At 43.0% G+C, this 25,674-nt stretch overlaps 2 protein-coding genes across 11 annotated transcripts in view; one reads left to right on the top strand and one right to left on the bottom strand.

The window, feature by feature from the left end:
* SESN1 (sestrin 1) overlaps window positions 1-17,240 on the top strand; it is an 84,568-nt gene extending 67,328 nt beyond the window's left edge. The window contains exons 2-10 of one of the 3 annotated variants that reach the window (XM_017827899.1): window positions 615-680; window positions 1,570-1,770; window positions 2,697-2,879; window positions 11,148-11,390; window positions 12,655-12,802; window positions 13,615-13,727; window positions 13,960-14,150; window positions 14,382-14,526; window positions 16,118-17,240. In XM_017827899.1, coding sequence (XP_017683388.1) covers window positions 615-680; window positions 1,570-1,770; window positions 2,697-2,879; window positions 11,148-11,390; window positions 12,655-12,802; window positions 13,615-13,727; window positions 13,960-14,150; window positions 14,382-14,526; window positions 16,118-16,204 — 1,377 coding nt within the window. In that variant the 3' untranslated portion in view covers window positions 16,205-17,240. Of the gene's footprint in view, window positions 1-614; window positions 681-1,569; window positions 1,771-2,696; window positions 2,880-7,561; window positions 7,647-7,963; window positions 8,050-8,535; window positions 8,737-9,662; window positions 9,846-11,147; window positions 11,391-12,654; window positions 12,803-13,614; window positions 13,728-13,959; window positions 14,151-14,381; window positions 14,527-16,117 lie in introns of those variants that run through there. The other 2 variants (XM_017827879.1, XM_017827889.1) reach the window with 2 other exon arrangements.
* ARMC2 (armadillo repeat containing 2) overlaps window positions 8,731-25,674 on the bottom strand; it is a 76,537-nt gene continuing 59,593 nt past the window's right edge. For 6 of the 8 annotated variants that reach the window (XM_017827857.1, XM_017827841.1, XM_017827801.1 and 3 more), the window contains 2 exons: window positions 21,335-21,491; window positions 8,731-8,844 (listed from right to left, as the gene is read on the bottom strand). In XM_017827857.1, the coding sequence (XP_017683346.1) occupies window positions 8,838-8,844; window positions 21,335-21,491 (164 nt within the window). In that variant the 3' untranslated portion in view covers window positions 8,731-8,837. Of the gene's footprint in view, window positions 8,845-21,150; window positions 21,492-25,674 lie in introns of those variants that run through there. The other 2 variants (XM_017827818.1, XM_017827828.1) reach the window with 1 other exon arrangement.

Raw genomic sequence — 25,674 nt, 5'->3', positions numbered from 1 at the left:
TTTATCCTGTCTTGAAAAGAAAGCAGATGCAAATGTAGATCAGGTACTTTCAGCAGTTTGAGTGCTCTTTGAGGTTGGGAAAAAGAAATCTGATTAGGGTTACAGCTGTTTCATTTCCTGACAGATGCACAGAGTGTTGTGTGCTGGTGTACTGCGGATGTGCACACACACAGCAGCCTCGTTTTGTATCAGTGGCATAACCACACGGCAGCCGGCATGTTCTGAACTCCTTGTCCTGGACACCCTGCCAAAATATGCTTTATGCAGAATTTTCTGTGAACCAGGCTGTAGTGTGTTTGTGTGTGTATGTGTGTGTGTATGCATGTGCATATAAATTTGTATGTGTTTTCTTCACTTGACAGGGCCTTTGTTGTTGAACTTTTTGTTGCTGGAGTGGGGCAGTGCGCTGTAAACAAGCACAGCTAATTATAAAGCACTTGTATAAAAAAATGATCTGCATTTGTACAAACAGTACTAGTAAAAGTGCCTGTGTAAGAGTACCACAAGTACCCAAATAAGCCCAGCTCTGAATGGAGAACTCTCTTCTGTCTTGCAACCACAGCTAAAAAGTTGTTTATAACTAAATGCTGAGGTGGTGTAATTTTCTCTTCTAGGAACTTGGAATAAGAATTCCTAGACCACTGGGACACGGACCAAGCAGATTCATCCCTGAGAAGGAGGTGTGGTAGTATTTTCAAGTACATAGTGAACTTTATGCTTTTAAGGAACGTCCTTTTAGTAGTAGCCCACATTTGCTTTCAGGACAGCTGCTGAGCTGCAAAACATTTTCAGTAGTGATCACATTCAGTCCTGGGAAGACTTTGGCTACAGTTCTAGAACAGTAAGAGCCTTGGGGAGCTTTGGAATAGTTATGACCCCTCCCATACTGCTATCTAGCATGAGAGAAACCCAATACTGTTTCCTTGTGAACATCCGGATGTAATTTCCTACTGGTCCACAAGGTACCTTCCCCCCCTGCTCTGAGACTGCTTTTTCTTGAGCTGCTGCTACCATTCTGAAGAATCTGAGAAGCTTCAGAGTGTCGTGGCTGAGCATTTCTGGTGCTTCTCTCCTGATTGTCTGGTAGGAGAATTTGGGGCAAAGGAAAAGTTAGTATTATGCCTGTGGTTTTCTAGGAATTTTAGAATCTTAAGTTTCAATTTCCTTTTATTTCTCTCTCTTGTCATTTTAGCTAGCTTTTTACCTCTTTTCCTCTTTTATCCATAGTAAAAGTGATTATTCAGTTAAATTTTAGTTATAATGAACTAAGTTAGATCAAGCTTGGGTGTTCAGGAAAGTGAAGGTGAGACAGTTAAAAATGAGAAATCAGTGTTGTACTAGAGAAAGACAAAAGCCAAAAATCTTCTTTTGCTGTTATAACCATTTGTGACCTCCTAAATGAGAGGTATTAAAAGGATTTTATGTGCCTGATGTGCACTAATGCCATTAATAGATTTATAATATAATTCCTTTCACTCGGAGCCTCTGAGCGCTGTGGTAATACATTTATTTACTATTTGATTGGTGGTACTTGGACAATATTGCTCATTGCTCTTTCTGTTCAATCAGACAATTCAGGTGGGAAACGAAGACGCCACGATGCACACGCTGTTTGCAGATTCTTTTGCCACGCTGGGCAGACTGGACAATGTTACCTTGGTGATGGTTTTCCACCCGCAGTATCTTGAAAGCTTTCTAAAAACTCAGCACTATCTGCTGCAAATGGATGGTCCACTCCCGCTTCATTACCGACACTACATCGGGATAATGGTATGCAGCGAGCAGAAACAGCCACTCTGGCAGCAGTCTCTGGTCTTCTTTAATAGTGCTTATTACTGTGTTTTGCAGTTTCTAGTTGGAAAGGCATTTCGTCAGGAGCTAAGGGGAAAAGCAGAGTAGGTTTGTTTGTGTCTGGCTCACAGATTGTTTCATAAGATCAGCACTTATTCATAGTTTCGGTAGGACTGTGAGAAAAAGGGGGAAAAATCTGTTATAAAAATTAGACAATTGTTTGTTATTGGTGTCCTTAGTATCTCAGAAACTGTTTCTCAGGAAAGCTTGTTTCTATGTGTGTGTGTCCTGTCAAATACACCTCCCTCTAAATCAGTAGTCAGTCCCATCATCTGTTTCTGAGCATCTAAATTCTAAGCAAGTTTTCTGCCAGAAGTGGTTGATTTCCAATCTGTCCATTCAATGATCTTTGCTTGCTGAAGTTGAATTAAAGTTTTGGGCTGCATCTTAATTTGATGCAGAAAATATTAGTGTTTGAATAAATGATAATGAGTCTGTCTTGGCTGAAAAGCTGCCTGTAGTCTCTCTTGCTATATGTGTTCTAAAACCTGCTTTTGCTGGTAAAAATTCACCTAGAGACAGCTTCTATCCCCTGGGGAGTATGATGCAGCATGGATTACTTGCTTCAGGACATATAATAAATCCATGCCTGTACTTCTCCCTGGGCATAGGCATATGGCACCTGTAGCCAGCATAGTTACAGTGTATATGAATGAGGGATATTTGTGTTGTGAGAACAATAATCAAAACAAGCTGATGTGTTCATCTCAGAAATTTTTTTTTACTTCAGCCTTTGATCACTGCAAGTGTTATTCTTGCATATTTTGAGGAAATGATGACTTATGTTACTTGTCATAAAGCACTTTCTGTAACTGTTTTCTGTATCACACTGTTTTCCTTGCTAGGCTGCAGCACGACATCAGTGCTCTTACCTTGTTAATCTCCATGTGAATGACTTCCTTCATGTTGGTGGAGACCCCAAATGGTTGAATGGTCTGGAAAATGCACCTCAAAAACTGCAAAATTTAGGAGAACTGAACAAAATGTTGGCTCACCGACCCTGGCTTATCACCAAGGAACATATCGAGGTAGGTCTTTCCTGAAGTAATGTGAATGTACCCTTTTTTCCAGTAATGCAATCACAGATTCTTAGGATTAAGAGCCAGACTGGGTTAAAGATGTTCTCTGTTAGTGACTTTGATTCCAGCGCTACATCACTGTGATATAGCATGATACAGTATCACTTGTGCCCTTGTAAAACTAATGCGATCATGTGCCAGTGATCATAACTGCTCTTAAATGACTAAAATTTAATTTACAACACATTTGTAATTTGACATTTCAGAGTGTCATGTCGGAGTTCCATTGGTGCAATAANTTTATTTTCTTCACTTACATTTTTAAGAGACAGAGCCAAAGCAGGTGATGTCCTATTACTAGCAGAGGTAATGTGTGTTGTACTTTTAAATATTTCTACACATCTGCTGTTCAATTTTCCATCTCAAGCTTTTACTTAAATTTGATAGGAATGCTCTTCCTGTCAAGACACTTTAAAAAGTTAGTAAAAAGTGGACTTGATTGACAGTCGTAAGATACAGAAAAGCTGTCAGTTGTGTGAATTTATATGTGTTGGAGGCTTTAGAGTGGTCTTCTCCGAGCATGTATGTGCATGCAGTACAGATTTTTGGTCTGGTTGTCCTTGTGGAGTTGGATGTGCTAACTAGGCCAGACTGGTAAAAGAGAATGGTAACTGGGAAGTATGTAATTAAGTTTGCAGACTTGTCTCATTAACTTTTCTGTCTCAGTCTGAAGAGCTGTTTCTTGGTGTGAATTTGCATAAGACATTTCCTGGCTGAGAAGTGTCTGAAAAGGCCCTCAGTCTGCTGGTTACAGCATTACCCCGTGACTGGAGCTCAAGCCACCAGTCTTCTGTAGCAGTTTCTGTAACATGTGTAGCTTTTCTGTTTCTCAGGGTTTTTTTTTTTTCCCTCAGTGGGAGATCACTTGTCCTACCTCGCAGGAATCTTGCATTTTCTAAACACGAGATGAGTTCCTCAGATGATATGGTGATGATGATGATGAACTTCACCAGGTTCCTGTTGAACATAGTTCCCATAGAAATAATAATAGTGGCTGTAGAGAAATACAAATTACGTTACATAAGGGGAAAGAGGAGGCTTTTCTGGGATTTTCAGGGTTGTCTCTGCCAACATAGCAATACAGCATTTATATGGCAGGTGAGCAGTGGAGTGGATTGCCACCAGGCAAGGCCCACCTCCCTCCATTAGCTTGAGTTTCTGGGTGTTGGAAGTGAAATCTGTTCCACCCTTGGTCCTCAGCTTTGCAGAAACCTGAGTTTTATGGTCTGGCTTTGAAGATGGAGTGCCTCTGATGCAGCATCATCATTATTATTTATTATTATTGTTATTATTATTTATTTGCACCTAAAGCCTCAGTTGTGGTTGGCTTTCTGCTGAGCTTGGATCTCTATTCAGCTGCAGAGTTTCTAAACTGAATGAAAGTGTTGTGGTGAGGTTGACAAACAGGAGGAAAGGAGCTGGGAGAAGTTTGATGCAGAGAACACGTCACTAAGTAGGTCACTTTGGTGTGCAACTCAGTGGTCTGGAATCTCATGAAAGTTGCTTATACTTTTGTAATAACCAAAATAATTATAGTTTTTTTCCAACTGCTGCTCGTCCTGGCCTTGACCGCTTTACCAAGTGCTTGTTGGTGCTCCAGGTGAGGTGGAGCTTGAGGAGGAAGGTGCAGGAGAGAGATGTGATGTGTCTGGTCAGGATGCAGGTCTTGCCTTTGAAAGGGAAGGAGAGTGGTACTCCTTGAGTTGAGTGTATTTTGGAAGATGGATGCTTAGTGAAGGGTATTGTGGAGCATAGAAATATGTTTAAAATGAAGGGAAGATTCACTAGGACTGTTTTGAGAATTATTACTGTGTTATCTATATAGTATTTGAAATGTTGATATACTGGGAGCACCCCTGCTATTTCTGAAGTACTAGAACTTTATTAAATGCTAGTTCCGAAAAAGAGGGGAAGGCAGTATAAAAGGTTTGCCATAGCTTTTAACTGAAGAATAAAAGTTTTCAAAAGACTTCTAACGGGTCAGATTTTACACAAGTCTCATGACTGTGTTTAAGCATGCACCTTATGACAAGCTGCTTCTGTTCTCAGCATGTTCTGAGACAAACCCCCCTTTTGCAGATGGGAAACAGGGTCATCTTCACAAGCCCTTTGCAGCTTCTCTGTCAGAATAGAGACTTGAACCCAGGCTTCTCAAGGACTGGGTTGGTGCCATGATATCAATCAGGGGGATGCTCCCTCTCCTCAGTGAAAACAAAGCAACTTATTTAATCCTTAAAAAACCTCTTAAGTCACTTTGCAGAGAGTGGTTGGTGAGTTAAGTAATGTGTAACCTGTTATGTGCAGTGTAATCGTAAGTTTGACCTCTGCTTTAAAAAACTGAAGTGTGTTGATAGTGATGTATTTTATATTGCCAGGCAAAATATGTTAGCAGCCTGCTCATCTCAGGTTCTTAAATTTTGGAGTTTTTTTTCTTCCTCCTACTGTTCTGGGAAAGGGAAAGACTGAAACATAGTTGTTCAAGAATTAAACTTCAAGGTATTTTTCTTGGAGTGCTTGATTTGGCAGACACCTGCAGACATCTGCTAAATGAAATGCTGCTTACAGGCTGCTAATTTAAATGATGCTTACAAACTTTTTTTGCTTGCTGTCATTTAGATGTAAGATGTTTCTCTAATTTGCTAGTGTAGTTGTAGCTGAAATAAGAAGCTCTGCTAGCGCATTGAGAAGAGGTGGCAATAAATTCCATCCCACAAGTGATGTTACTTGGCTGACAGGGAAAATTTGCTTGTGAATGTCGGGACCCTCAGCAGGAAAAAGCTGTATTGCAGAGAAAAAGTGAAAAGACTACTAGTAGAGAGCTGCCCTTTGATCTTACTTCATCCAAATAAGACTTGAGAAATTAAGACATCTGACTTAGGATTTAAGGAGACTGTCAGAGTCTGAAGAGTTTGATGGTTGCCACTTAGACCTGTACTGATTGTTTCTGGCTCTGAAGCTGGTTTTTAATCTTAGGGGAAAATTCAGGGAATGGTAACTGATTAATAAAATTGCTTTCGTACACTGAACTCATGCAAATAGAAACCTCAGCTAAAGACAGAAAGAGTGCAGAAGTGAGTGCAACCAGCATCTCATGTTTATAACAGCCTTTATTTATGTGGGGAAAATGTAGCAAAGTTAAAAACTGCATTTGGCAGGAAGTTTTGGGGGCTTCATCTACTCTTGAGGCCTAAACCAGCTGAAGATGCCCCTCTGCTCTGTGTGGCCTGAACTGGCTCAGTGTATGGTTATTTATTCATCAAAATCCGCTTGAGAACCTGGATGGAGTTGATATCATCACAAAATGGATGGTTTGAGCTATGGAATGGAGGCAATGGATATATTCTCAAAGATGATTGGGAAAGAGGGAACAGATAAGGAGACCAAACCATTAGTTTATGTATAGCCTAGTGTTTAGCACTCAGCTCCATCCTTTGCATTAATCCCAGGTCTCCCTCCATCTGTAAGAGTGCCATGTCATCAGCTGCCCTGCAGGAAGCTGGTCTGGGTGGCAGGGCTCCCATCTTTTCTGGGGAAGCCAAGCTGCTTGCTGGGGAGTAATCCCCTCAGGAGAGCTGGTTTGCAACAAATGCTGCACACGTGACGGAGGGAGCCTCTGGAGCAATGGGGAGGTGGGCATGTGTGAATGTGTGTGGTGAGGCCATGTCCTGCTTTGGTATGTGCCCCCTGGACCCTGCTGTGCCTTCTCTGAGGGCTGCTCTGTTCTAAACACAGAGACTGCCCTTGAATATATGGCTCCCACCCTTCCAAAGGGAACGGTGTAACAGGCAGGGCACAAATGCATCCAAGTCTTTTAGGCATTTGCTTCTTGGCTGCACAAAGGGCCCAGAGTGCTGTAGGCCAGTCAGTAAACTTCATCTAGCTGAGGGCGAGGACAAGGAGTGAACTGCCAGGGGGTATCCAACCTCCCCCTTACCTGTAAGGTAACACGTCCACAGAAGTGTGCGCAAAGACGTGGCTGCTGCTGTTCTGATTGAGCAAAATCCCCTCCCTCCTTCCCTCCAAATGTGAATAGCTTTTTATCCTGTCTTGAAAAGAAAGCAGATGCAAATGTAGATCAGGTACTTTCAGCAGTTTGAGTGCTCTTTGAGGTTGGGAAAAAGAAATCTGATTAGGGTTACAGCTGTTTCATTTCCTGACAGATGCACAGAGTGTTGTGTGCTGGTGTACTGCGGATGTGCACACACACAGCAGCCTCGTTTTGTATCAGTGGCATAACCACACGGCAGCCGGCATGTTCTGAACTCCTTGTCCTGGACACCCTGCCAAAATATGCTTTATGCAGAATTTTCTGTGAACCAGGCTGTAGTGTGTTTGTGTGTGTATGTGTGTGTGTATGCATGTGCATATAAATTTGTATGTGTTTTCTTCACTTGACAGGGCCTTTGTTGTTGAACTTTTTGTTGCTGGAGTGGGGCAGTGCGCTGTAAACAAGCACAGCTAATTATAAAGCACTTGTATAAAAAAATGATCTGCATTTGTACAAACAGTACTAGTAAAAGTGCCTGTGTAAGAGTACCACAAGTACCCAAATAAGCCCAGCTCTGAATGGAGAACTCTCTTCTGTCTTGCAACCACAGCTAAAAAGTTGTTTATAACTAAATGCTGAGGTGGTGTAATTTTCTCTTCTAGGAACTTGGAATAAGAATTCCTAGACCACTGGGACACGGACCAAGCAGATTCATCCCTGAGAAGGAGGTGTGGTAGTATTTTCAAGTACATAGTGAACTTTATGCTTTTAAGGAACGTCCTTTTAGTAGTAGCCCACATTTGCTTTCAGGACAGCTGCTGAGCTGCAAAACATTTTCAGTAGTGATCACATTCAGTCCTGGGAAGACTTTGGCTACAGTTCTAGAACAGTAAGAGCCTTGGGGAGCTTTGGAATAGTTATGACCCCTCCCATACTGCTATCTAGCATGAGAGAAACCCAATACTGTTTCCTTGTGAACATCCGGATGTAATTTCCTACTGGTCCACAAGGTACCTTCCCCCCCTGCTCTGAGACTGCTTTTTCTTGAGCTGCTGCTACCATTCTGAAGAATCTGAGAAGCTTCAGAGTGTCGTGGCTGAGCATTTCTGGTGCTTCTCTCCTGATTGTCTGGTAGGAGAATTTGGGGCAAAGGAAAAGTTAGTATTATGCCTGTGGTTTTCTAGGAATTTTAGAATCTTAAGTTTCAATTTCCTTTTATTTCTCTCTCTTGTCATTTTAGCTAGCTTTTTACCTCTTTTCCTCTTTTATCCATAGTAAAAGTGATTATTCAGTTAAATTTTAGTTATAATGAACTAAGTTAGATCAAGCTTGGGTGTTCAGGAAAGTGAAGGTGAGACAGTTAAAAATGAGAAATCAGTGTTGTACTAGAGAAAGACAAAAGCCAAAAATCTTCTTTTGCTGTTATAACCATTTGTGACCTCCTAAATGAGAGGTATTAAAAGGATTTTATGTGCCTGATGTGCACTAATGCCATTAATAGATTTATAATATAATTCCTTTCACTCGGAGCCTCTGAGCGCTGTGGTAATACATTTATTTACTATTTGATTGGTGGTACTTGGACAATATTGCTCATTGCTCTTTCTGTTCAATCAGACAATTCAGGTGGGAAACGAAGACGCCACGATGCACACGCTGTTTGCAGATTCTTTTGCCACGCTGGGCAGACTGGACAATGTTACCTTGGTGATGGTTTTCCACCCGCAGTATCTTGAAAGCTTTCTAAAAACTCAGCACTATCTGCTGCAAATGGATGGTCCACTCCCGCTTCATTACCGACACTACATCGGGATAATGGTATGCAGCGAGCAGAAACAGCCACTCTGGCAGCAGTCTCTGGTCTTCTTTAATAGTGCTTATTACTGTGTTTTGCAGTTTCTAGTTGGAAAGGCATTTCGTCAGGAGCTAAGGGGAAAAGCAGAGTAGGTTTGTTTGTGTCTGGCTCACAGATTGTTTCATAAGATCAGCACTTATTCATAGTTTCGGTAGGACTGTGAGAAAAAGGGGGAAAAATCTGTTATAAAAATTAGACAATTGTTTGTTATTGGTGTCCTTAGTATCTCAGAAACTGTTTCTCAGGAAAGCTTGTTTCTATGTGTGTGTGTCCTGTCAAATACACCTCCCTCTAAATCAGTAGTCAGTCCCATCATCTGTTTCTGAGCATCTAAATTCTAAGCAAGTTTTCTGCCAGAAGTGGTTGATTTCCAATCTGTCCATTCAATGATCTTTGCTTGCTGAAGTTGAATTAAAGTTTTGGGCTGCATCTTAATTTGATGCAGAAAATATTAGTGTTTGAATAAATGATAATGAGTCTGTCTTGGCTGAAAAGCTGCCTGTAGTCTCTCTTGCTATATGTGTTCTAAAACCTGCTTTTGCTGGTAAAAATTCACCTAGAGACAGCTTCTATCCCCTGGGGAGTATGATGCAGCATGGATTACTTGCTTCAGGACATATAATAAATCCATGCCTGTACTTCTCCCTGGGCATAGGCATATGGCACCTGTAGCCAGCATAGTTACAGTGTATATGAATGAGGGATATTTGTGTTGTGAGAACAATAATCAAAACAAGCTGATGTGTTCATCTCAGAAATTTTTTTTTACTTCAGCCTTTGATCACTGCAAGTGTTATTCTTGCATATTTTGAGGAAATGATGACTTATGTTACTTGTCATAAAGCACTTTCTGTAACTGTTTTCTGTATCACACTGTTTTCCTTGCTAGGCTGCAGCACGACATCAGTGCTCTTACCTTGTTAATCTCCATGTGAATGACTTCCTTCATGTTGGTGGAGACCCCAAATGGTTGAATGGTCTGGAAAATGCACCTCAAAAACTGCAAAATTTAGGAGAACTGAACAAAATGTTGGCTCACCGACCCTGGCTTATCACCAAGGAACATATCGAGGTAGGTCTTTCCTGAAGTAATGTGAATGTACCCTTTTTTCCAGTAATGCAATCACAGATTCTTAGGATTAAGAGCCAGACTGGGTTAAAGATGTTCTCTGTTAGTGACTTTGATTCCAGCGCTACATCACTGTGATATAGCATGATACAGTATCACTTGTGCCCTTGTAAAACTAATGCGATCATGTGCCAGTGATCATAACTGCTCTTAAATGACTAAAATTTAATTTACAACACATTTGTAATTTGACATTTCAGAGTGTCATGTCGGAGTTCCATTGGTGCAATAATGATGTGCTCAGGTCTGCACCTCCTTAAGTCATGTGCTTTCAGTAGCCAGAACCGCTGGGTATTTGAGATGCTGCCAGAGGTTAGGCAGAACATCAGCCACCACATTTTTGCCTGGTTCAAATGCTGAGTTTTCAGGCTGGGTTGGAGGGAGCAGGCTGGCAGAACTGCCCAGGGGAGCAGTGGTGGTAGAAGCCAGCCAGGACCACAGCACCAACAAGCCACCAAGGGGCTGCTCCTCTGAGGGCCACCTAGACCAGCCAGCTCCAAGGGCACGTGCAGCGTGTGTGTGGTGACGGCGGCTCTCATGGCCTGCCCCGGGCCAAGCCCTGGCTACTGGAGCACCTCCTCTGCTCTCTCTGTGCCCTGAGCAAGGAGGATGTGGGTGCTGAGACTTTCTCAGTGCTGCCTTGCCAGGCAGAGAGGTGATGGCAGGTCCTGCTGGGAGGCAGGGCACTGGGCTGTGCGGGAGGGCTCATGCTCTGCCAGAAGGCCCCAAACCTCCCACACTTTCCTGCCTGAAGGGGAAGTTGAGAGTTTGAAGCTTCTTGTCAAATCTAGAGCATTCCACCCCCAGGGACAAGATGGAGGGAGCCCAGCCCTGATGCCAGGTTCTTACGCAGTTGATCTGCAAGGAGTTGCCAGGGTTTTCTGATGCTGCAAAGACCATTTGAAGAAACATGCAGCTGTTGTGGTTGCATCTTCATTTGAGGTGTGAAATTTCAATGCAAGTCAGCCTGGCCTCGATACAAACCACACACTACAAAAGGGAAACCCAAACTGATTCAACTGCTGAGGACCAGAGAGGGGAGAGAAGTCATCTCCTTTGTAGCTTAACCCTGGCAGGTCATCTGGTAACAGGATACTGAGCACATTAATGGCAGCAGAGAGTTAGGAAGCAAGATTGGATGTTGGAAAAATAATTTTACCTGGTAAAGAAATGTGTTGATCAGTTGCATTAAGGTGGGGGTCTTATGAATGACTTTAATACTTTTGTCTTGCATTACTTTTTAAGCAACTTTTAAAGACTGAAGAGAACAGCTGGTCCCTGGCAGAGCTGATCCATGCAGTTGTTCTCCTTACACACTACCACTCCCTTGCTTCCTTCACATTTGGCTGTGGGATCAGCCCAGAGATCGACTGTGAGGGGGGTCACACTTTCAGGCCCCCTTCCGTCAGTAACTACTGCTTATGCGATATTACAAATGGTTACCACGGGGTGGAGGAAATCCATGCCAGCCCAACTGGAAGTATTCCAGTAAGTATCTGTCTGAACAAACAATCTCTTTCTATAGTAGTAGTTTCTTTGTAAACTTAACACGTGGAGGGTGCCTGTCTCTTTTCATTCATGGGGAGTGGGATTGATGAGCCTAAACCAGTTGGAAAAGTGTATTTAGGAGGAGCTGAAATGACAGTAGTAAGCTGGGGGAAGCTACCAAAGGGAGAGAGATCCAATCCCTGTTGTCTATTTTTTTGGATCTCCTGTCATTCATAAAAGCAAACTGAGATGACTCCAGGTCTCAACTAGTTCATGATATGTGTCCTGAGCAGCAGTGGCCAGGAATGCTTTTTTCATGGGTGCAGTGGAGAGTGGGCTCTTTCTTTGATTCCAGCCTCTGACTTTGTTGCCTTGAGGTGTTTGTGATGCATCACACAACAGATCATTTTAACAGATCATTCACAGTTTTCTGTCTTTAAAACAGCATTTCCTGCCTGCAGCAGTTATGCTGATCTGTACTTGCTTCCACTTAGTGAAAAGCATGATGTTAACTGCACTTTGGTTTAAGAACAGCCATGAGGGCATTTTCTGCTGCAGGTTCCTTGCCTGCGAGACTTTACTGCAACGGTGTGGGTTTAAATGGCATTTAAATTTTGTTAGATGGAGCTTGCTGGCTCTCTGAAGGAGCAAACTGCAAAAGGCAGAGAGGAAAAGGGCAGAACTGTATAAATTAAAGATAACTTTATTACACTTTGCGCTGATGGATTTTTACAAGACCGAATGCCGAATTAACAGTCTTGTGGTGTTAAAACAGCTCCTGTGAAATACGATTATCTTGAACTAGCTTTCTTTTGAGGCTTCATTAAATCTGCATTTACACTCATTCTTCCTTTTTCCTTCAGTGTTTCTTCTCTGTGAGCAGAGAAGGGGAAAAATACAGTTGGGTAGTAAATTGTGGTTACTTCCTCTATCAGAATTTCTGTTATAGCTCCTTGTTTTTCAGTTGTTAATTTAGATTAAGTAAGAGAAACTAATTTTAGTGTGTGAACCACTTGTTCCAAAATGCTGTAGTTTTTAAATCATGCTAAAAATTCCAGCAATTTAACTGAGAAGAGATGATGACTAAATGTGAACCATTGGGTCAATACAGGTTTCTTTCAAAAAATGTTTTCCTTGAAAAATCCATATTTAAATATGTAAATGAAGGATATCAGTTGCGTTTAAATTTTCTGGCTTGACAATTTCTGCCATCGTTGTCAGTTCTCGTTGCATGAAAATTAAATGTCTTTCTCTTCTTTTTAAGTCTACAGAGTCAGTTTGTGAAGTTGAGGCTCTTATGGAGAAAATGAAGCAGCTACAGGAGTGCAGAGACGAAGAGGAGGCCAGCCAGGAAGAGATGGCTACACGTTTTGAAAGGGAGAAGAGAGAAAGCATGTTCGTGTGTTCTTCAGGTAGAAGAGACGTAGAGTGAATATATCTTTATTCAGACTTTCTCGAATTATTTGAAGAAATACTTACCACTATAAAAGGGGGGGGGAAGTGTTATTAGATGTCTCGAAAACATTACCATTTCTCTGAAAGGATCAAGATTAGGGATGTGCTGTTTTCTTCCAGAACACTTAAAAGCAAAGTAGTGCCAAAATTTGTGGCTTCTCTGAAACACACCATAGCAATACTATGTTTAATAAAAATCTCCAGCAGAAATGGAATCTCTCTTTTCAGAGATTTAAAAGTTTCACAAGAGATTTAAGCATCTCACAAGACACTCTAAAAAGGCCTTAACACACTTTGCTGTTTAAGTGTATGAAATGTTGCTTTCAGGTGACTGAGAGACAATACCTAACCTCTTACAGGTTTAGGGTTGTCATGGGCTCTTCAACAGTTTCATCTGGAAGTCTCAGAAGTCTCTTTTTTAAGAAGCAATCTGTTCCAAAACGGGTTTTTCCCCTGACATTTTTACAGACCCCTTGAGTTAGGAGGAAAGTGTCCCCTAGACTTAGGGGACAGGGTGAAGACTGGTGCACAAAAGAAGGGAGAAAAAGATGTTTGTCTGTTAGAAATAATCTGAGTGTTTTTCATGGAGTTGCCTCCATAGCTGTAGTCACACTGAGCTGTACCAAAGAATCTTCATACGGGTAGTCCAGTGAAGCTCTGTGTTTGTTTAAAAAGCACAGAGACTCCCATTCTTCTGCAAAAGTTCTGCTAGGAGACTTTTCAATTTGTTCTTACCAAAATTGTGTGAAATTCTGTTTGATATTAACAGAAGATGAAGAATCTGCAGCAACAAGAGATGTGTCTCGTCACTTTGAGGATACCAGCTATGGTTACAAAGACTTCTCCAGACACGGAATGCACGTGCCCACCTTTCGTGTTCAGGTAACATGGATGGGGTCTGCTCTTGGGAGGCTTAGTGCACAATCTGTTTGTTGTGCCCAATACCAAACACTGTGCTGTCTCTTACTGCCCTGTGGATGAGGCTTAAAGCCAGCAAATGAACAACCCCCACCTCCCAGTGGATTACCTGCTCTGAGATCAGTTACATTAAAGCATCGGGTCTTCACAACGTTATTTCTGACATTCTCCATTCTGCATTTTTACTTATTCTAAGGATTATTCCTGGGAAGACCATGGCTATTCCTTGGTTAATCGTCTTTATCCAGATGTGGGACAACTACTTGACGAGAAGTTTCATATTGCTTATAATCTGACTTACAACACAATGGCCATGCACAAAGATGTGGATACCTCAATGCTAAGACGAGCTATTTGGAACTATATTCATTGTATGTTTGGAATAAGGTCAGTTTTACTATTTTTGTTCTAAACGCATTAGTTTTTCTTTCTCAGATTGAAGCAGAGTTGTTATTTAAGTAAATGTGTGTATTTTTTAAACATATTTGTGTTTATTGGGTAGGGCCAGTAGTGGTACAAATGACTCAACAACTTCTTTTGGCATAGGAACTTAGAAACAATGCAAGTGAAATAACTGCTTCTTGAAAATGAAAGTGATTTTCTTTCAATTCCAAACAGATACGATGATTATGACTATGGTGAAATTAATCAGTTGTTGGACCGCAGCTTTAAAGTTTACATCAAGACTGTGGTTTGCACTCCTGAAAAGACCACAAAAAGAATGTATGATAGCTTCTGGAGGCAGTTTGAACACTCTGAGAAGGTACAGTTTGTGCGCATGCTGAGGGACAGACACAGGCCCCCCGATCGATGACACCCTGACAGGCACAGCTACCCAGCTAGCACTTAAGCTTTAGCTGATGTTACTGGGATTCTGCTCACACTCAGTAAATTTGTTAGGAAGTGTAGTATTCCCGGGCTGAAATACCTTCCCATTTCCTACTGCATGTTTGCTAGCTAACAGCTGACATGGACTGCGCAAGCTCTGAGCAGTGTGGGGGAGTTAGACATGTTAATGCTACAGCTTCACCTCAACTGCAGTTGGTACTGCTTGTATCCCAGAGAGGCAGGGAAGGGATGTGAGATCCATCCCTCCCTTGGCCTTAGACTTGGAGCAGCTGCTGGCTCGGCCAGGGTCTGTGCACTCCCCTGGTCCTTTAAGCATGGATGGCCCCAAAGCAGTTCTTTTATGGTAAAGCCTGAAGCCCTGCTGCTGGGTTATAGTCTGAATTGCACCTCCCAGTCATATTTTTTGCTGTTAACTCTCAGATATCTTCTCCAAAAAGTTTACATTCTCCAGTTTTTCTTTGGAAAAATATTTCTTGGCCTTGCTTAAAATCAGTGCTGAAACATAAAGATGCCTGACTCATTAGTGTTCAAATCATCAAAGGCTCTAGTTCTTGCTAAACCCCCTAAAACAGGGTCCTATAACTACAGTGATTTAAGGGTGTTCAAGTAAAACACTACCTATGTTTTGGTTGGACTAACTGATAGACGAGCTTTTCAAGCACACAAATTCTTCTTTAAAGCCCAAAACTTTGCATCTCTGTAGCCATCAAAATCCAAAGATCCTGCACGTGTCACTGAATGCAGTCACCAATCATGCTCAGGGAAGTCATGCAAATGAAACCACACATAGCCCTCACATGCTGGAGCAAACTCACAGCCACCTGCTGTCAGTGAGAAAATACTTTCCACGCCCTCCCCCACGCAGTTTCTGATCTCATCCTCAAAGAAAAACATTAAAGACATTGAGGAGATGAGCTAGGGGAACACTCTGGTAGCTACTGAACACCTGTGTCTCAGTAAAGACAGCAGTTTTGTGGCACTTTAGAGTTTTTCGTGTGCCTCACCTTGGCTAACCACTCCACGTTGTTCAGGTGATAACTACCTGTGTGTTTCAGCAGGGGCAAACTACCTTATCAGCTCTGCTCCACAGGTACCAGCTGCCCTTTTGCCTTTAATCGATTACCCTCACTAAGCTAAATTTGAACAGGCCGTGCATATTCTGCTGCTGCTGAAGAAGGGCTTGTGTGCTTGAAAGCTTGTCTGTTTTTTCCAGCTAAACCAGCTGGTCTACTAAAGGGTGACTGCCTCTTCCTGGGAGCGTGGCCCTGTTTAGGTGCACGTGTGACCCCCTGCTGTGCAATGCCACTTGCTCTGTCCCCAAGGAGCTTCATGGCAAGAACTGACGGTCGGGGTGGCTCACACAGGCAGTGCTCCCCTGCTGCTGCTGCTGCTGTTGTGGCTGCTGCTGCAAGCACTGACATGAAAACCGCAGCCCTGCAGGCTTCCTTTAGCTGCAGCACACCATTGTGAGCACACCACTAAAGCCTGACTTCTCTTTCCTGAAGGTCCATGTAAATTTGCTTCTGGTAGAAGCTCGGATGCAAGCCGAACTACTTTATGCTCTGAGAGCTATTACTCGCTATATGACCTGATGTCTCCAGCTGCCTGTTGACGTTGGAATGTTCTGCAGCTGCAGTGTGGCAGAGGAAGATACGAAGCCTCAGGACCAACAGTAGCTATAAGTTAAGATGCCCATTGTGCCATAACTCCTTTAGTTTCAGCTATTTCCATGTTTGGAATATCGTTGCTGCCACTCGGCAGTGAATGCTTGGCAGTTGAAAAGACAGGGTTGTACAGAAGTGCTGCCTGCTCATGGTATTTTGGCTTTAGACATTATGGGACATTCTATGAATTTGTGGCAATATAGCAAACTATAGACATATAGATCTTGTGTTAAGGCAAATACTGTGGGAGTTGGAGCGTGAAAAGAAGTGGGATTTGATGACATTTGCTTTCCCTACAAGAATAATTTTAGAAAATCTTGATGCTGCTATTTGTGCAGGTGGAGTGAACAGACCCAGGCTGTTCCAGTTAAGCTAGAAGTGGAAGTGAGCACTGCTATTGTCTGAGCCTTTACTGTGTGTGGTTTCAAAAAAGCCTTGTTATTTAGATTCCCTTTTTAATCAGAACTAAACCTCTTCTGTCCACAGTGATAATCTGAAAGATAGCAGTCAATTTTCTCAACTAGTTTAGCCTTAAAATGCTACAGGACGTTTGTTCAGCATTATTTCGTGAGCTCCAAAGTGCAATGGTCTTCCTATGGAAAAAAGGGGACTGGAGTCCTCAGAGCTTTTTAGAGATCTACCTACCTAAAGTGTCGAGTAGCTTCTTGTCCTCTTTTTCACAGATGAACCAAGAAGGAGCTAGGACAAGGTGTGGGAATGTTGTTCTAGACTGCCAAACAGTCCTACTGTATTACATGCCCAACGCTGGTCTTACTGATTTTTGCAGTTGCTTAAATAACTAGGCTAAAACCCATCTATTTTTAGTAAATCAAAACATGATTAAAATGCTGACGTTTAATATACATTGGTTTTGGAGAACACATGAATACTTTTGTATGAGTGTGAATTGCTTTTTAAATTTGTCAGTATTACTGGTATTTTTGAAATAAAGGTAACAACTTTTTCTCTTGGTGTTTCTGTGTGGTTTAACTTTAAGCTTCTGTTCTTACTGGTTCAAAGACCACTTAAAAATGTTTGAAACAGTAACTGTGCAAACACACTTAAAATGATGAGCCATGAATTTTTCAACTGAGTCTAAAATGATGGGAGAAAATAAAGTTTAAAAACATAGATCTTCATTAATACTGTAGTAAGAACACCCTTCCTATACTCCTGATGTTTTTGCCCTTCCCATGGTCCTCCACCTTCTATTTAGGAATACTCTGTCATGTAAGGTTTTCTCTTTTCTCACAGGCGACGGACATGGTGGGCTCAGAGATTCCAATATATGTTAATGCAATCACTTATTTTCGAAAACTAGCTCTAAATGTAGTTTTAAGAGTTAAACTGATTTTAAAATCCTTCAGTAGTGAACTTAGTTCCAGATTAGGCTGCTGATTTTCATTGGCTACTGCCAGAAGGGTGGTGAGGTCTGTGCAGTCAGATGGAGGTAACAGTCAGGCAAGAGGTAACAGAGAGGGGGGGTTGCTAAAAGGGAGCGACAAACTGTTTTGGACACACTCCTACAGCTGGTTGTAACAGGGGTTGTAGTCCAAGTGTAAAAACTCCTCCCTGTTTAGAGAAAGGTAGAAGCCTTATTTGTAAGGTAGGGAAGCGTGTCTTGAGTTCAAGAAGCATTTGGACAATGCTCCCAGGCACATGGTGTGATTCTTGGGGTGTTCCGTGCAGGGCCAGGAGATGGACTAATTGATGCTGATGGGTCCCTTCCAACTCAGCATATTCTATGAATCTATGAAATGGTTTTCCCAAGCCCACAAGTAGAATCCATTTGATTTCTGTCCTCTGGCCTGGGTCTCAGCTCAGGCTGGTTTCTCTTACTGCAGAACATTCTGGGAACAGTTTTTAGTTTACAGTCCAAGAAGCTAAAATACCTAAAAAAAAATCTAGGGGAGAAAGATTAATAAACCGTCAAAAATTGTGACTAACAGGAAGCATCTGGTGCTTCCTCTTAACTGAAAATACAGGATTTTTAATGTTCCAAAAAACAGAGCAAAACTTTCCTGTCTAAGGGCATATCATACAGCTGAGCTGTGCCTTTCCAGTCTGCGAAGGATGTTTCGGCAGCACCTCAGTCTCCTGCTGCTTTTTGGGGTCAAAGGTAGACATGAATTCTTCCAAGAAACCTAACCTGGCCACTTCCATCCAAGGCTCTTCAGACACATCCAAGTGTCCTCTTCCTTTTCGAGCAGTAAACACGGCAGCATATATGTGTGTCTGAGTGGCTGCATATGGTCACAGTTGCCATCAGAGCACGAGCCGCAACATGCACGCAATCCCAACTACACACCAAGCTACTTACTTTGGAGAAAGGGCCTGAAAGTTTCTGGGGATTTTCCATTAAAAAGTGCAGAGGGGTTTGTGGTCCTAAGTAGAAAACAACCAGCAAGGCTGTTTGTTAAGCACAGTGTCAGCCAAAGACAGCGGGGTGAGTCATTAAAAACAAGACAATGGTTAAGCTGACAGATGCTTCATCACAGTAGCGATGGCTGCCCGGAGCAGCAGGTGTGAGCGATGGGAGGGCACAAGGGACCAGCCCCAGCCCTGCCTCGGTGACCTCAGGTGCACTGTGCTCCTCAGCTCTCAGCCCTGACAGTCCCAGGTAGCCCTGCAGAGCCCCAGCCTGTGGCCTGTGGGAAGGGCAGCACCTTGTGTGTGCAGCAGCAGCAGTGTCACACCCCCCTCAGCTGTAGAACTGGCAACCCGCCCCAAAGGGAGGTGTCGCTAAACAGGAATGGGCTCCTGCACATAGGAGACCTGTTTCACTGACGTTTGTGGCAAAGATACCCAAGTGGTAGACAATGCCATAAGAACACACCTGAAGTTCAGCATTCTGGGGCTGCTGCTTCTTACCCACAATTTTTTTCTCCAGAGAGAGACATGGAGCCATGCAGCTCTACTGGAACCACTGCCGGTCTTTGCTGATGGGTGTTTGGAGGCCTGTGCTGCCCTCTCAGCTCAATCCAGCACTTCTGAAGGCACCTCCTCCTGAAGCAGAGGCCAGACCTCACACACAGGAGCTGCCTCAGCTTCAGTCCCCTCTGTGGGATCCCTAGATCTGCCCTGTGCTACAGGACACAGCGCTCCAGGCCCTTGGTTACAGTTTGATCAGCAATGACTTGACATAATTAGTGTTTTATTTGAACAAATCTTAATCGCCTAAACACCACCTTGACTTGAGCCAGCCCTCAGTTTTGGGCTGCCTCTGACAGTCTTGGCACTTGTCAGTTCTGATCAGAGCTGCTGACAGGGCTTAGCCATGAGGCCCGTTCCACTGCCCCTCATCCTGCCCTGCACAGCCAGGTCTTTGCCTGCCTTGCCATGACGCAAATGCCAAGAACAAATGCTTCCTCCCCACAGGGAGTATTTACTTGTCATCCTTTCTTTAATACTCCCCAAAACTAAATCCATTCTTTTTTCCAAGAAACAAATGGAGCCATTTATCTTCTGTTCAACTTCAGCTAAAATTAAAATGGCAAAAGAAGGGATGATAATTAAGATATTTTCAAGCTCAGCAGAGCTGTTGTAAGAGCCAAACCACACTGAACTGCTGAGCAGTTCCTGCCTGTGGATTGCAGTGATGGAGGCTGCCACACGCTCCTGAAGCAACTCACTGTGGGGCTGAGCCAACTAGGCACAAGAAATAACAGAGCTGCTGAGACACAAAGAATATAGAAAATTTCATTACCTTCACTGAAGTTTCCTTCTCACCATTCCCAAAACCTGGACCATGAAATCTCCTCGTGCCTGGCCTATAGAAGCAGGGGCCTAAATTAGGAAAAAGGTCTCCCTACTCTTCTACCATGGCTCCACTTCCCAGCCTCCTCTCTTCCTCTCCTCACCCGGAAGCAGAGGCCTGGGCATTCCCAAAGGTACAGCAGTGCCACTGAGGGAGCTCTGAATCACTGCCTTAGAACAACTTCTTCCAGCCTCCGCAGGGATTGCCAGGCTGGAAACTCTCCTGCTGCACACAGCAGAGTGCGATGCTGCTGACCCTCAGGAGCAGGAGCCCGGCAGCCTCCGCACAGCAGTTTATTCTTAGCAATCTGAGGTCAGAAAAGAGAGAAATAGGTCAGGTCTGTAAAGCTCCCTGGAGCCAACCAGGCTGTTAATGCGTGAGGCCAGCGATGCGCCTGCTGAGCTAATCCATGGGCTACAAGCAGGGACTTCTACATGCTGAAAGGATGAAAACTGAGCAACAAACAAGCCAGCAGCAGTCAGAAGGAACATGAAGGAACAGGCCTTTTTTTGCCCCATGGATGGAGACGCAGGTTCAGGGGAGACAACTGGCCAAGAAGTCTGAGAAGCAGAGGCACACAGGTGGCCCCTTGGAGTGTTGGAAAAACTGAAAGAAGAACACAACAGACCAGCTAAAATCATCTCTGATCAGGGATACAAGTGTTTTGCCTTAAGATGTGAAGTCCCAATTTGGGAAAGGCCAGCACAGCTTATATCCTGTAAGTGCCAAGGCAGGAGCTGGGGTAGCTGCGATACTGTAGACCCCAGTCACAGAGTATCAGAAAAAGAAAGGGGGATCTCCAAAGGAAAGGGAAGTGACTTTCCCCCAACCACTGACAGCATTCAGTCTGAAGAGTGAAGCTCATGAAGGAGCACAGCACAATGCCCAAGTAGCATATGGGTTACTGTGTCACACAATTTTGTATAAAGTAAAAGCATATACAAGTCTGTAGGTGAAATGTGGCTCCTGTCACATAATGTTCTTCTGTACTGCACAGCATTTTTGGTACCACAGAGGTCCAAGTACCTTCTAAAAACTAAAAGTTCAGCAAATACATTTGTTTCTTTTTCCCAGCCAGGAAATTATGGAATCAACAGACAAATCACACTGAGCAGCTGCTTGATCAGCTCAAGTCTATTGTAAAAAGTAATTACACATGCAAAAATTTCATACAAGCTCTTCAAAAGATAGCCACGCTCTTTAACATTCTTCCTCATGGCAACATACAGGTATATTAGAAATATAAAGCTATACAATTTACATGACCAAAAAAAAAAAAAAGAAAGAGAGAAAAGACTTACTAAAATGGAGTAATAGGCACAGCTGTAAGAAAGGAGCGATGGCTTTGAATTCTATCAAGAAGTTTCTCTGCCACAGGTTTGAACTCTCTTTCCCAATGTAGTTTGTGGGAGTCCCTTCCCTCTCTGTCGAGGCTGCAGTCCAACACTAGCTTTTCATCTGCAATCAAGGAAAATATTGTCATCAGTTCTGAATAAAAATATACCCAACTATGTATTTTATGACTACGGCACATACAGCTTACCAGTTGTGCACGTTGATGGCTTAAAAATAACTCTGCACTTCAGATAAGCTGAGCATCACTGTCTGAGGGATTTAGATTGAATTGAAAATAAAGGATTTTAAGGTCAGTAAAACAGTGAAAAGGGCATTGCAGGTTCTTTTATTCTTACAGGTGTAGCTAAACTGTATCTCCAAGACCAAGCATTTACTGGGGCTGTCACTCTGCAAAGTACCAGGATTTAACATTACCCACAGCAACTTTGCTAAGGTAAGGAATCAATCCATCTAACTACAACTATGTTTTCCCTGTCACAAATTGCTCTGCTACTCTGGTTCATGGAGACCCTTTCTATCTACTATCATACTGAGGGAAACTGAAGCACACTAGTTACTGTATTACAGATGCCCTCCCTTCCTCACAAATTTAAAAAATAAAACAACAAAACACTCTTTAATAAAGGCAAGCAATGTTAGGAATTAAGGGAAGTCATCACTCATTATTCCCCCTCCGTTATGCCTGGCACTGGATGTGGCAAAGACTTACAGAAAAAAGAAATCAGTCTGCAACCAGAAGCATTCTCCCGAATCCAAGAATCCACAGACACAGCTGATAATGCTGAACAAATGTTTTCATACAGTTTAACAGGAGGATATTTGACATTAGGGTACTTTACTTTAGACCATAAATGGGCCTAAAATGAAGGTGGAATCCTGCTCTAAATGGGAGTGTCAAGTGTGACTTACCTTTGGTCTAGACTATGAAAGAGCACCAGATTCACAACATGTTAAACGAGTAACTCTGTCAGGGAGCTTACTGCACAGTCACAGCAGGCAAGACAACTTGGGGCTGAAGAGAAACTTCAGTTCCCACATTTTGAGTCAAACTTTGTGTAGAAAAGAGATGCTCAAGCATCCAAAAGCATGCCAAGGTGCCTGTGCAGAGCAGATGGCCTGAGCTGCAACAGCTAGAAAGGAAAGAGCAACATTCCTTGTGCATGGAGATGGGCTCTGGTTCATACAAAGCTACCGGGAACTGCAAACAGTACCTGACTTCTGTGCCACTACACTGTTTCTAAACTACCAAAATTAAATGTGAGGTAGATTACAAAAGGGGTTCTGCATAAAGAGATGCCATTTAAAGCCTTTCTGTAATAAAATAAAGAGAAAAGACCCATTCTTTCAAGATGGATGTCATATCTCTGCAGGAAGAAAACCTGTAATCAGAGATAAAATCCAGCCTCAGTCATCAGATCCACATTTGATGATATCATAGGATAATTTAGGTTGGACAGAACTTCTGGAACAGAGCCACCATGTATTAAGGTTGCTCTGGTCCATGTACTGTTGAGTACTGAACATCTCCAAGGGTGGAGATTCCACACTTTCTGAGCAGGCTGTTCCAGTGCCTGGCCCCTGCCATGATGGAAATTTCTTTTCCTAATGTTTAATTGGAAGTTCATATTACTGCAACTTGTGCCAGTCTGCTCTTGCCGTATCAATGGCACAGTAACCCAACATACCTAAAACGACTCCTAGCAGCAGAGAAGTGAAAGAACCTGAAGTGGAAGATAAGGGATTATGGGCCTTGTTTTCAGGGAGAATTGCTTTGCCTACTCCTGATTTTTCTGCCCAAATTAACTATCTTTAACACAGAGCAAGAAACATTTCTCCCTTTTAGTAGACAGCTGTTGCTCCCAGAAGTTGATTGAATGTTTATGGAATCACTGAGGTCAAGAATTCCAGTACTACAAGAACAAGGGTCAGAACCAGTTCAAAGCTGAAGTGTTGAACTGAAACAGTAAATTTCCCAAAACAGAACGTGAGTAACACTGTGGATCAGCAAGGATCAGTGTTCCACACGCAAGCTGTACATCCTCAGATAATTTAATTTTCCCACGACTCTCCTCAAAAACTAGGAAAATTGGGTACTGGCCAAATAGCATATGAACTGGCTGCAAGCCCAGGGAAAAGACAAGCGCACTGGGTCTGCACACTATGGGGGAAGCTGAAGACCAGAGTGCAGACTTCAGTGGTCTGCAAGGGCTACCCATCCTTTTAACACTGGCAAGACAGGGGCCAGGAGCCCTGGAAGCTACTAGCACGTCATGCAAGAGTTCACATGTACTGAGATTCCAAAATAACCTCCTCGAATTGATAGTGGAGGTAAAGATGAGTAGAAGAAAAAGTCTGGAAAGAGCAAGGAGAAAAGAAATTTCACTGAATGACCAAACAGAAGAATGTTATCAAGATAGAGGCTCATCTACACTGCTATTCTTGAGGGCCTGGAACAAGGCAAAGCTGCTGCCAGGGGCCTGGGAACATCAGCCTCCAGAAGCTTTGAGCCAGTAAAGTGACGTGGAACTCGAGAGCAGCTGAAAGAAGACAAATTACAAGTGCCACTGGAAAGCAGTGCTGCTGCATATCAGGCTCCGGGGATCAGGCAGGGAAAAAGAAAAATAAATGGCGTCTTTTGTCCAGCTTTTCTCTTGGGCCCAACATCTTTTCAGGCTATTTCCACTTCCTTTTAGCTCCCTCATAATCTCTTGTCATCTTGTGCCAGGTAGGGGAGGGAAAAATAAAGGGGAGGAGGCCAAGCACAGCAGGTGAAGTGAGGTGTTGCTGTGCCATGCTCCACTTTTTCCGCTTCCTGAGGGTGTGCTGACGCTTAAGTACAGTTCACTGATGGTCAGCAGTTGCCTCCTGCTTCCTGAATGATAGAATCAGAGCAATGACGGTTCAAGGCTGTTACTGAATACAATGGGAGGAGGAAGATATAGGACAGTATTAACCAGCTGCTATTACTAAGATTTGTTGGCTCTTTGCACACAGAGGAACCAGATCCAATGAGTAAGATGTGCTTCTCTTACAGCTACTCTTCTGACTACAGTGTGAAGAAAGACTAGCCCTCTGATTTCATTCTAACCTCTTTTTAATTGTCATTACAGTTGCATTACAATCACAATTGCAACTGCAATTGCAATCATACATGAACTTCCAGTTCATGACAGATGTACCTGTTAATGAGAGTCACAATTACTATCCAGCCTGCACTCTGCAATCAAATCAATTGCTCAAATAAGCATTGTTAAATGCAGAGGAAAAAGTAAGTACAAATTTTCTAAAATGAAGATATATATTCCTTGCTGCATGCCAGAAATTTCATGCGTGATTGTGGCTGTAAAGTTGCAGAATGTTAAAAAGTGCACTAATAACCTTGAAATACTGATATTTTCAGGTAAATCCTCACAAATTCACCCACTTTTCTCATTGTCTAAAAACAAGAGATCATGGGGATCTCACATTCTGTGTGGGTCTGACAGCAAGCATACATCTTTACTCAATTTCCAATTAAAACCATATCAAAATTAGTTAGTTTCCTTCAATTTCATTGACATTTTAAAGATTCAAGTGTTTTTAAAGATAATTGCAAATGACCTGCCCAAAATAAAATCATAAGCAAAGCAGTGCTCAAAAAATAAAGAAGAGAAATTACATCTATTGACTATAGGACTATCACATAGCAACTAAAGTCTATAAAATTTGAAGCAAAAGTTAAGTGTCCAGATGAAAAGATCCAACTGGGTAAGCGCATCAGGGTCCAAACATTCACCTTCCAGCCTGCATTTGTGGAGGAGCGAGCACACCCTCCCTGGCTTTTGGGAGCAGATGAGACATTGCCACAATGTTGTCCTTGCTCGCAAAGAGGCCATGCTGAGCAAAGAAGGGTGGCCAAGCATCAAGCTCAGCCTACTGCACCCCAGAGACCTCCGGCCGAGGGGAAAAGCCATATTCCCCAGCGGCGTCCGGTGTGTGCTGTGCAGTAACCAGGTGCATCACAGCCAAGCCCTTGCTCCTCACAACACCTGCAGTGACCTCTGAGGCCAGAAGGGCCCACACCCAGTGAAAGGTATGCACTGAAGGTCTAAGCAGGCAAAAAGGCAGCTGGTGGAAAGCATTAGGAGCATGCCAAGTAGGCAAACTACAGTTGGGCAGTGACAGCAGAAAATTCCACCCTGGCAATCTGTAAGACCTGAGGGAATGTGCTGAATGGCAACAGACCACTGTGTTGCTGGATAGTCTATACCAGCCAACCACTTAAAGCCACATGACAGGCTTCCCA

Source organism: Lepidothrix coronata, unplaced genomic scaffold (assembly GCF_001604755.1).
Source record: "Lepidothrix coronata isolate B3197 unplaced genomic scaffold, Lepidothrix_coronata-1.0 Scaffold5, whole genome shotgun sequence".
Classification (NCBI taxonomy): domain Eukaryota; kingdom Metazoa; phylum Chordata; class Aves; order Passeriformes; family Pipridae; genus Lepidothrix; species Lepidothrix coronata.
The sequence above is the reverse complement of the archived record's forward strand: the minus strand, read 5'-3'. Positions and strand labels throughout refer to the sequence as shown.